Source organism: Scyliorhinus torazame, chromosome 26, assembly GCF_047496885.1.
Source record: "Scyliorhinus torazame isolate Kashiwa2021f chromosome 26, sScyTor2.1, whole genome shotgun sequence".
Classification (NCBI taxonomy): Eukaryota; Metazoa; Chordata; class Chondrichthyes; order Carcharhiniformes; family Scyliorhinidae; genus Scyliorhinus; species Scyliorhinus torazame.
In genome coordinates this window covers 32,185,623-32,197,767 of record NC_092732.1, presented here as the reverse complement: position 1 = coordinate 32,197,767, position 12,145 = coordinate 32,185,623, and the positions used below count along the sequence as shown (strand labels likewise).

The following is a 12,145-nucleotide window of genomic DNA, read 5'->3' as shown; positions in this document are numbered from 1 at the left end:
CACGGGGTTAGATGCAGAGTAAAGCTCCCTCTACACTGTTACCATCAAACACTCCCAGGACAGGTACAGCACGGGTTTCGATACAGAGTGAAGCTCCCTCTACACTGTCCCCATCAAACGCTCCCAGGACAGGTACAGCATAGGGTTAGATACAAAGTAAAGCTCCCTCTACCCTGTCCCCATCAAACACACCCAGGACAGGTACAGCATGGGGTTAGATACAGAGTAAAGCTCCTTCTACACTGTCCCCATCAAACACAGCCAGGACAGGTACAGCACGGTGTTAGATACTGAGTAAAGCTCCCTCTACACTGTCCCCATCAAACACTCCCAGGACAGGTACAGCACGGGGTTAGATACAGAGTAAAGCTCCCTCTACACTGTCCCCCGCAAACACTCCCAGGACAGGTACAGCACGGGGTTAGACACAGAGTAAAGCTGCCTCTACACTGTCCCCATCAAACACAGCCAGGACAGGTGCATCACGGGGTTCGATGCAGAGTAATGCTCCCTCTACACTGTCCCCCATCAAACACTCCCAGGACAGGTATAGCATGGGGTTAGGTCCAGAGTAAAGCTGCCTCTACACTGTCCCCATAAAACACACCCAGGACAGGTACAGCACGGGATTAGATACAGAATAAAAATCTCCTTCTACACTGTCCCCATCAAACACTCCCAGGACAGGTACAGTACGGGGATAGATACAGAGTAAAGAAACCTCTACACTGTCCGCATCAAACACACCCAGGACAGGTACAGCACGGGGTTAGATACAGAGCAAAGCTCCCTCTACACTGTCCCCATCAAACACTCCCAGGACAGGTACAGCACGGTTGTCGATACAGAGTAAAGCTCCCTCTACACTGTCCCCATCAAACACCCCCAGGACATGTACAGTACGGGGTTAGATACAGAGTAATGCTCCCTCTACACTGTCCCCAACAAACACTCCCAGGACAGGTACAGCACGGGGTTAGATACAGAGTAAAGCTCCCTCTACAATGTCCCCATCAATCACACCCAGGACAGGTACAGCATGGGGTGAGGTACAGAGTAAAGCTCCCTCTACCCTGTCCCCATCAAACACACCCAGTACAGGTACAGCACGTGGTTAGATACAGAGCAAAGCTCCCTCTACACTGTCCCCATCAAACACTCCCAGGACAGATATAGCACTGGGTTCGATACAGAGTAAAGCTCCCTCTACACTGTCCCCCATCAAGCACTCCCAGGACAGGTATAGCACGGGGTTAGATACAGAGTAAAGCTCCCTCTACACTGTCCCCATCAAACACTCCCAGGACAGGTACAGCACGGGGTTAGATACAGAGTAAAACTCCCTCTGCACTGTCCCCATCAAACACTCCCAGGGCAGGTACAGCATGGGGTTAGCTACAGAGTAATGCACACTCTACACTCCCCCCATCAAACACTCCCCGGACAGGTACAACACGGGGTTAGATACAGAGTAAAGCTCCCTCTACACTGTCCCCATCAAACACACCCAGGACAGGTACAGTGCATGGTTAGATACAGAGTAAAGCTCCTTCTACACTGTCCCCTTCAAACATGCCCAGTACAGGTCCAGCACGGGGATAGATACAGAGTTAAGCTCCCTCTGCACTGTCCCCATCAAACACACCCAGGGCAGGTACAGCACGGGCTTAGATACTGAGTAAAGCTCCCTCTACACTGTCCCATCAAACACACCCAGGACAGGTACAGCGCATGGTTAGATACAGAGTAAAGCTCCCTCTACACTGTCCCCCATCAAACACTCCCAGGACAGGTATAGCACGGGGTTAGCTACAGAGTAAAACTGCCTCTACACTGTCCCCCATCAAACACTCCCAGGACAGGTACAGCACGGGGTTAGATACAGAGTAAAGCTCCCTCTACACTTTCCACATCAAACACATCCAGGACAGGTACAGCACGGGGTTAGATGCAGAGTAAAGCTCACTCTACACTGTCACCATCAAACACTCCCAGGACAGGTACAGCACGGGTTTTGATACAGAGTGAAGCTCCCTCTACACTGTCCCCATCAAACGCTCCCAGGACAGGTACAGCACAGGGTTAGATACAAAGTAAAGCTCCCTCTACCCTGTCCCCATCAAACACACCCAGGACAGGTACAGCACGGGGTTAGATACAGAGTAAAGCTCCTTCTACACTGTCCCCATCAAACACACCCAGGACAGGTACAGCACGGGGTTAGATGCAGAGTAAAGCTCCCTCTACACTGTCCCCATCAAACACTCCCAGGACAGGTACAGCACATTGGTAGATACAGAGTAAAGCTCCCTCTACACTGTCCCCATCAAACACTCCCAGGACAGGTACAGTACGGGGTTAGATACATAGTTAAGCACCCTCTACACTCCCCCCATCAAACACACCCAGGACAGGTACAGCACGGGGTTAGATACAGTGTAAAGCTCCCTCTACACTGTCCCCATCAAACACTCCCAGGACAGGAACAGCACGTGGTTAGATACAGAGTAAAGCTTCCTCTACACTGTCCCCATCAAACAGTCCCAGGACAGGTACAGCACGGGGTTAGATACAGAGTAAAGCTCCCTCTACACTGTCCCCATCAAACACACCCAGGACAGGTACAGCACGGGGTTAGATACAGAGTAAAGCTCCCTCTGCACTGTCCCCATCAAACACTCCCAGGACAGGTACAGCACGGGGTTAGATACAGAGTAAAGCACCCACGACACTGTCCCCATCAAACACTCCCAGGACAGGTACAGCACGGGTTAGATACTGAGTAAATCTCCCTCTACACTGTCCCATCAAAAACACCCAGGACAGGTACAGCGCATGGTTAGATACAGAGTAAAGCTCCCTCTACACTGTCCCCCATCAAACACTCCCAGGACAGGTATAGCACGGGGTTAGATACAGAGTAAAGCTCCCTCTACACTGTCCCCATCAAACACACGCAGGACAGGTTCAGCACGGGGTTAGATGCAGAGTAAAGCTCCCTCTCCACTGTTACCATCAAACACTCCCAGGACAGGTATAGCATGGGGTTAGGTCCAGAGTAAAGCTGCCTCTGCACTGTCCCCATAAAACACACCCAGGACAGGTACAGCACGGGATTAGATACAGAATAAAAATCTCCTTCTACACTGTCCCCATCAAACACTCCCAGGACAGGTACAGTACGGGGATAGATACAGAGTAAAGAAACCTCTACACTGTCCGCATCAAACACACCCAGGACAGGTACAGCACGGGGTTAGATACAGAGCAAAGCTCCCTCTACACTGTCCCCATCAAACACTCCCAGGACAGGTACAGCACGGTTGTCGATACAGAGTAAAGCTCCCTCTACACTGTCCCCATCAAACACCCCCAGGACATGTACAGTACGGGGTTAGATACAGAGTAATGCTCCCTCTACACTGTCCCCAACAAACACTCCCAGGACAGGTACAGCACGGGGTTAGATACAGAGTAAAGCTCCCTCTACAATGTCCCCATCAATCACACCCAGGACAGGTACAGCATGGGGTGAGGTACAGAGTAAAGCTCCCTCTACACTGTCCCCATCAAACACACCCAGTACAGGTACAGCACGTGGTTAGATACAGAGCAAAGCTCCCTCTACACTGTCCCCATCAAACACTCCCAGGACAGATATAGCACTGGGTTCGATACAGAGTAAAGCTCCCTCTACACTGTCCCCCATCAAGCACTCCCAGGACAGGTATAGCACGGGGTTAGATACAGAGTAAAGCTCCCTCTACACTGTCCCCATCAAACACACCGAGGACAGGTACAGCACGGGGTTAGATACAGAGTAAAACTCCCTCTGCACTGTCCCCATCAAACACTCCCAGGGCAGGTACAGCATGGGGTTAGCTACAGAGTAATGCACACTCTACACTCCCCCCATCAAACACTCCCCGGACAGGTACAACACGGGGTTAGATACAGAGTAAAGCTCCCTCTACACTGTCCCCATCAAACACACCCAGGACAGGTACAGTGCATGGTTAGATACAGAGTAAAGCTCCTTCTACACTGTCCCCTTCAAACATGCCCAGTACAGGTCCAGCACGGGGATAGATACAGAGTTAAGCTCCCTCTGCACTGTCCCCATCAAACACACCCAGGGCAGGTACAGCACGGGCTTAGATACTGAGTAAAGCTCCCTCTACACTGTCCCATCAAACACACCCAGGACAGGTACAGCGCATGGTTAGATACAGAGTAAAGCTCCCTCTACACTGTCCCCCATCAAACACTCCCAGGACAGGTATAGCACGGGGTTAGCTACAGAGTAAAACTGCCTCTACACTGTCCCCCATCAAACACTCCCAGGACAGGTACAGCACGGGGTTAGATACAGAGTAAAGCTCCCTCTACACTTTCCACATCAAACACATCCAGGACAGGTACAGCACGGGGTTAGATGCAGAGTAAAGCTCACTCTACACTGTCACCATCAAACACTCCCAGGACAGGTACAGCACGGGTTTTGATACAGAGTGAAGCTCCCTCTACACTGTCCCCATCAAACGCTCCCAGGACAGGTACAGCACAGGGTTAGATACAAAGTAAAGCTCCCTCTACCCTGTCCCCATCAAACACACCCAGGACAGGTACAGCACGGGGTTAGATACAGAGTAAAGCTCCTTCTACACTGTCCCCATCAAACACACCCAGGACAGGTACAGCACGGGGTTAGATGCAGAGTAAAGCTCCCTCTACACTGTCCCCATCAAACACTCCCAGGACAGGTACAGCACATTGGTAGATACAGAGTAAAGCTCCCTCTACACTGTCCCCATCAAACACTCCCAGGACAGGTACAGTACGGGGTTAGATACATAGTTAAGCACCCTCTACACTCCCCCCATCAAACACACCCAGGACAGGTACAGCACGGGGTTAGATACAGTGTAAAGCTCCCTCTACACTGTCCCCATCAAACACTCCCAGGACAGGTACAGCACGGGGTTAGATACAGAGTAAAGCTCCCTCTGCACTGTCCCCATCAAACACTCCCAGGACAGGTACAGCACGGGGTTAGATACAGAGTAAAGCACCCACGACACTGTCCCCATCAAACACTCCCAGGACAGGTACAGCACGGGTTAGATACTGAGTAAATCTCCCTCTACACTGTCCCATCAAAAACACCCAGGACAGGTACAGCGCATGGTTAGATACAGAGTAAAGCTCCCTCTACACTGTCCCCCATCAAACACTCCCAGGACAGGTATAGCACGGGGTTAGATACAGAGTAAAGCTCCCTCTACACTGTCCCCATCAAACACACGCAGGACAGGTTCAGCACGGGGTTAGATGCAGAGTAAAGCTCCCTCTCCACTGTTACCATCAAACACTCCCAGGACAGGTACAGCATGGGTTTCGATACAGAGTGAAGCTCCCTCTACACTGTCCCCATCAAACGCTCCCAGGACAGGTACAGCACAGGGTTAGATACAAAGTAAAGCTCCCTCTACCCTGTCCCCATCAAGCACACCCAGGACAAGTACAGCACGGGGTTAGATACAGAGTAAAGCTCCTTCTACACTGTCCCCATCAAACACACCCAGGACAGGTACAGCACGGGGTTAGATACTGAGTAAAGCTCCCTCTACACTGTCCCCATCAAACACTCCCAGGACAGGTACAGCACGGGGTTAGATACAGAGTAAAGCTCCCTCTACACTGTCCCCAGCAAACACTCCCAGGACAGGTACAGCATGGGGTTAGACACAGAGTAAAGCTGCCTCTACACTGTCCCCATCAAACACAGCCAGGACAGGTGCATCACGGGGTTCGATGCAGAGTAATGCTCCCTCTACACTGTCCCCCATCAAACACTTCCAGGACAGGTATAGCACGGGGTTAGATCGAGAGTAAAGCTGCCTCTACACTGTCCGCATAAAACACACCCAGGACAGGTACAGCACGGGATTAGATACAGAATAAAAAGCTCCTTCTACACTGTCCCAATCAAACACTCCCAGGACAGGTACAGTACGGGGATAGATACAGAGTAAAGAAACCTCTACACTGTCCGCATCAAACACACCCAGGACAGGTACAGCACGGGGTTAGATGCAGAGTAAAGCTCCCTCTACACTGTCCCCATCAAACACCCCCAGGACATGTACAGCACGGGGTTAGATACAGAGTAAAGCTCCCTCTACACTGTCCCCATCAAACACTCCCAGGACAGGTACAGCACGGGGTTAGATACAGAGTAAAGCTCCCTCTACAGTGTCCCCATCAAACACTCCCAGGACAGGTACAGCACGGGGTTAGATACAGAGTAAAACTCCCTCTACAGTGTCCCCATCAAACACTCCCAGGACAGGTACAGCACGGGGTTAGATACAGAGTAAAGCTCCCTCTACACTGTCCCCATCAGACACTCCCAGGACAGGTACAGCACGGGGTTAGATACAGAGTAAAGCTCCCTCTGCACTGTCCCCATCAAACACTCCCAGGACAGATACAGCACGGGGTTAGATACAGAGTAAAGCTCCCTCTCCACTCCCCATCAAACACTCCCAGGACAGGTACAGCACTGGGTTAGATATAGAGTAAAGCTCCCTCTGCAGTGTCCCCATCAAACACTCCCGGGACAGGTACTGCACGGGGTTAGATACAGAGTAAAGCTCCCTCTACACTGTCACCATCACACACTCCCAGGACAGGTACAGCACGGGGTTAGATACAGAGTAAAGCTCCCTCTACACTGTCCCCATCAGACACTCCCAGGACAGGTACTGCACGGGGTTAGATACAGTGTAAAGCTCCCTCTACAGTGTCCCCACCAGCCAGGGTTCCTGCTCCTGATCACTGTCCAGTGATCCCTGGGTTAGAGAGAGAGAGAGGGGAAATCAGCCAGGGTTCCTGCTCCTGATCACTGTCCAGTGATCCCTGGGTTCGAGAGAGAGAGGGGAAATCAGCCAGGGTTCCTGCTCCTGATCACTGTCCAGTGATCCCTGGGTTAGAGAGAGAGGGGAAATCAGCCAGGGTTCCTGCTCCTGATCACTGTCCAGTGATCCCTGGGTTAGAGAGAGAGAGAGAGGGGAAATCAGCCAGGGTTCCTGCTCCTGATCACTGTCCAGTGATCCCTGGGTTAGAGAGAGAGAGGGGAAATCAGCCAGGGTTCCTGCTCCTGATCACTGTCCAGTGATCCCTGGGTTAGCGAGAGAGAGGGGGAAATCAGCCAGGGCTCCTGCTCCTGATCACTGTCCAGTGATCCCTGGGTTAGAGAGAGAGAGGGGATATCAGCCGGGGTTCCTGCTCCTGATCACTGTCCAGTTCTGTTATACCATTCTATTTGCTGTACGGAATAGCAGAGATCAGTTTCTGGCAACTGACAGACACAGGAGCGAAGAAGGATGGAGCAGTATCCCTTTAAGTTGCACACTTGCCTTTAAGAGCGGCTAAGTGCCTGGGTGACTGACCGCCTCTCGTTTGCAGTCCGTGATTCACTGATGCTGTGAAGTGGGGTGGTTCTGTGAGGAGAGTATGGTGCCAAATAACAGACTCTCTCTCCCTGGCTCTTTGTGCACCTCTGTTCCCCTGCCTGAGTGTGTCTCTCTCTCTCGCTGTGTCTCTCTTTGACTCTCTGTCTCCTTTCCCTCTGACTTTCTCTCTCTCCCTGTCTCTCCCACTCTGTCCCTCTTTCTGTTTGTCTCTCTATCCCTCTCTCTCCCTCTGTCTCTCTCTATTAATTTCTCCATCTCTGTCTCTTTATCTGTCTCTCACCGCCTCTCTCTCTCTCTGTCAGTCTCTCGCTCTGCCTCTCATCTCTCTCCCTCTCTTGCTCTGTCTGTTTCTCTCTCACTTTCGCTCTCTCTCTCTCATTCTGCCACCTCTCATCTCTCTCTGTGAGTCTCTCTGTCTGTTTCTCTCTATCTGTGTCTGTCTGTCTGCCTCTCTCTCTGTCTTTCTCTCTCTCTATTTCTCTGTCTCTCTCTCCCTCTCTCGCTCTGTCTCTGTTTCTCTGTCTCTCTCTCTCTTCCTCTCTCTCAGTTCCTCGTTGTCTCTGTCTCTCTCTCTGCCCCTCTCATCTCTCTCTGTTCGTCTCTCTCTCTGTCCCCCTCTCTCTCTGCCTGTTTCTCTCTATCTGTGTCTGTCTGTCTGCCTCTCTCTCTCTCTCTCTCTCTGTCTCGCTCTCTCTGTCTCTCTATTTGTCTCTCTCTGCCTCTGTCTCTCGATCTGCTCTCTCTCTCACACACACACTCTCTCTGTCTCTCTCCCTCTCTCACACACTCCCTCACTCTCTCTCTCTCTCCCTCACACACACTCCCTCTCTCTCACACGCACTCCCTCACTCTCTCACACACTCTCTCACAAACTCCCCTCTCTCTCTCTCACACACTCCCTCACTCTCTCCCTCCCTCTCTCTCTCACACTCTCTCCCTCCCTCTCTGTCCTGTGCTGATCCCTAGATCAGCTGCGAGTACTGAAGGATGGGTCAGCGTGGCCCCTACCCCGGGCTCCTCCTGCGGGCTCTGCTGCTCCCCCACCTCCTCCTCTCCTGCTGCGGCTTGACTTCTTGTCCCACTTTCTGCAGATGTCTGTCATCCTTCGTCCAGTGCGTGGAGGCAAATCAGACAGGAGCCTTCCCCTGGCTCGGGCAGGAGGAGAGCGGCAACATCAGCACAATGTGAGTATTGCTGAGTTAGTATGGATCGCAGCCCCCTCACCGCCCCCCCTCTCTCACTCCCCCCTCACTCCCCCTCCCCCTCACTCCCCCCTCACTCCCCCTCCCCCTCACTCCCCTCACTCCTCCTCACTCCCTCACTCCTCCTCCCCCTCACTTCCCCCTCCCTCCCTCACTCCCCCCTCCCTCCCTCACGCCCCCCTCCCTCCCTCCCTCCCTCACTCCCCCTCCCTCCCCCTCCCTCCCTCACTCCCCCTCCCTCCCCCTCCCTCCCTCACTCCCCCTCCCTCCCTCACTCCCCCTCCCTCCCTCACTCCCCCCTCCCTCACTCCCCCTCCCTCCCTCACTCCCCCTCCCTCCCTCACTCCCCCACTCCCCCTCCCTCCCTCACTCCCCCTCCCTCCCTCACTCCCCCTCCCTCCCTCACTCCCCCTCCCTCCCCCTCCCTCCCTCACTCCCCCTCCCTCCCTCACTCCCCCTCCCTCCCTCACTCCCCCTCCCTCCCTCACTCCCCCTCCCTCCCTCACACCCCCTCCCTCCCTCCCTCCCCCACTCCCCCTCCCTCCCTCACTCCCCCTCCCTCCCTCACTCCCCCTCCCTCCCTCCCTCCCCCTCCCTCCCTCACTCCCCCCTCCCTCCCTCACTCCCCCCTCACTCCCCCCCTCCCCCCTCTCTCCCCCCCACCCCCTCCCTCCCCCCTCCCTCCCCCCTCACTCCCCCCTCCCCCCTCCTTCCCTCCCTCACTCCCCCCTCCCTCCCTCCCTCACTCCCCCCTCCCTCCCTCACTCCCCCCTCCCTCCCCCACTCCCCCTCCCTCCCCCACTCCCCCTCCCTCCCCCACTCCCCCTCCCTCCCCCACTCCCCCTCCCCCACTCCCCCTCCCTCCCCCTCCCCCACTCCCCCACTCCCCCTCCCTCCCCCACTCCCCCTCCCTCCCCCACTCCCCCTCCCTCCCCCGCTCCCCCTCCCTCCCCCACTCCCCCTCCCTCCCCCGCTCCCCCTCCCTCCCCCACTCCCCCTCCCTCCCTCCCCCTCACTCCCTCCCTCCCCCTCCCTCACTCCCCCTCCCCCTCCCCTCCACCTCACCCTCCACCTCACTCCCCCTCCCCCTCACCCTCCCCATCACTCCAGCTCCCCCTCACTCCCCCTCACTCCCCCTCACTCCCCCTCCCCCTCACTCCCCCTCCCCCTCACTCCCCCTCCCTCTCTCCCCCTCCCCCTCCCTCCCTCGCTCCCCCTCCCTCCCTCGCTCCCCCTCCCTCCCTCGCTCCCCCTCCCTCCCTCGCTTCCCCTCCCTCCCTCGCTCCCCCTCCCTCCCTCACCCCCTCCCTCCCTCGCTCCCCCTCCCTCCCCCTCCCCCTCCGTCCCCCCCTCCCCCCCCTCCACCTCCCCCCTCCCCCTCCCCCTCCCTCCCCCTCCCCCTTCCTCCCCCCTCCCCCCTCCCCCTCCCTCCCCCCTCCCCCTCCCCCTCCCTCCCCCCTCCCCCTCCCCCTTCCCCTCCCCCTTCCCCTCCCCCTTCCCCTCCCCCTCCCCCATCCCCCTCCCTCCCCCTCACTCCCCCTCCCTCCCTCCCCCCCACTCCCCCTCCCTCCCCACTCCCCCTCCCTCCCCACTCCCCCTCCCCCCCTCCCCCACTCCCCCTCCCCATCCCCCTCCCTCCCCCTCCCCACTCCCCCTCCCTCCCCCTCCCCCACTCCCCCTCCCTCCCCCACTCCCCCTCCCTCCCCCACTCCCCCTCCCTCCCCCTCACTCCCTCCCTCCCCCTCCCTCACTCCCCCTCCCCCTCCCTCACTCCCCCTCCCCTCCACCTCACCCTCCACCTCACTCCCCCTCCCCCTCACGCTCCCCATCACTCCGGCTCCCCCTCACTCCCCCTCACTCCCCCTCCCCCTCACTCCCCCTCACTCCCCCTCCCTCACTCCCCCTCCCCCTCCCTCCCTCGCTCCCCCCTCCCCCTCCCTCCCTCGCTCCCCCTCCCTCCCTCGCTCCCCCTCCCTCCCTCGCTCCCCCTCCCTCCCTCCCTCCCCCACTCCCCCTCCCTCCCTCACTCCCCCTCCCTCCCTCACTCCCCCTCCCTCCCTCACTCCCCCTCCCTCCCTCACTCCCCCTCCCTCCCCCTCACTCCCCCTCCCTCCCCCTCACTCCCTCTCCCTCCCCCCTCACTCCCCCTCACTCCCCCCTCACTCCCCCCTCACTCCCCCCTCCTTCCCCCTCCTTCCCCCTCCTTCCCCCTCCTTCCCCCTCCTTCCCCCTCCTTCCCCCTCCTTCCCCCTCCTTCCCCCTCCTTCCCCCTCACTACCCCTCACTCCCCCTCACTCCCCCTCCTTCCCCCTCCTTCCCCCTCACTCCCCCTCACTCCCCCTCACTCCCCCTCACTCCCTCCCTCCCCCCTCACTCCCTCCCTCCCCCCTCACTCCCTCCCTCCCCCCTCACTCCCTCCCCTCCCCCTCCCTCCCCCCTCCCCCTCCCCCTCCCTCCCCCTCCCCCCTCTCCCTCCCTCCCCCCCTCTCCCTCCCTCCCCCCTCCCCCTCCCTCCCCCTCCCCCTCCATCCCCCCTCCCCCTCCCCCCTTCCCCTCCCCCCTCCCCCTCCCTCCCCCTCCCTCCCTCCCCCTCCTCCCCCTCCCTCCCTCCCCCACTCCCCCTCCCTCCCCACTCCCCCACCCTCCCCCACTCCCCCTCCCTCCCCCACTCCCCCTCCCCCACTCCCCCTCCCTCCCCCTCCCCCACTCCCCCACTCCCCCTCCCTCCCTCCCTCCCCCGCTCCCCCTCCCTCCCCCACTTCCCCTCCCTCCCCCTCACTCCCTCACTCCCCCTCCCTCACTCCCCCTCCCCCCTCCCCTCCACCTCACCCTCCACCTCACTCCCCTCACCCTCCCCATCACTCCCGCTCCCCCTCAGTCCCCCTCACTCCCCCTCACTCCCCCTCCCTCACTCCCCCTCCCCCTCCCTCCCTCGCTCCCCCTCCCCCTCCCTCCCTCGGTCCCCCTCCCTCCCTCCCTCGCTCCCCCTCCCTCCCTCGCTCCCCCTCCCTCCCTCGCTCCCCCTCCCTCCCTCGCTCCCCTCCCTCCCTCGCTCCCCCACTCCCCCTCCCTCCCTCACTCCCCCTCCCTCCCTCACTCCCCCTCCCTCCCTCCTCCCCCTCCCTCCATCCCTCCCCCCTCACTCCCCCTCACTCCCTCCCCCCCTCCCCCCCTCCCCCCCTCCCCCCCTCCCCCTCCCCCTCCCCTCCCCCCTCCCCCTCCCCTCCCCTCCCCTCCCCTCCCACCCCCTCCCCCCTCCCCTCCCCCCTCCCCTCCCCCCTCCCCCTCCCTCCCCCTCCCTCCCCCCTCCCCCCTCCCTCCCCCCTCCCCCCCTCCCTCCCTCCCCCCTCACTCCCCCTCCCTCACTCCCCCCTCCCTCCCCCTCCCTCACTCCCCCCTCCCTCCCCTCCCCCTCACTCCCCCCTCCCTCCCCCTCCCCCCCCTCCCTCCTCCCTCACTCCCCCT

General features: G+C 58.7%; 1 protein-coding gene across 1 annotated transcript in view; it reads left to right on the top strand.

The window, feature by feature from the left end:
* Positions 1-8,464: 8,464 nt before the first annotated feature.
* LOC140402871 (NT-3 growth factor receptor-like) overlaps positions 8,465-12,145 on the top strand; it is a 247,128-nt gene continuing 243,447 nt past the window's right edge. The window contains exon 1 of the mRNA XM_072490496.1: positions 8,465-8,662. Within this exon, the coding sequence (XP_072346597.1) occupies positions 8,466-8,662 (197 nt within the window). The 5' untranslated portion in view covers position 8,465. The remainder of the gene's footprint in view (positions 8,663-12,145) is intronic.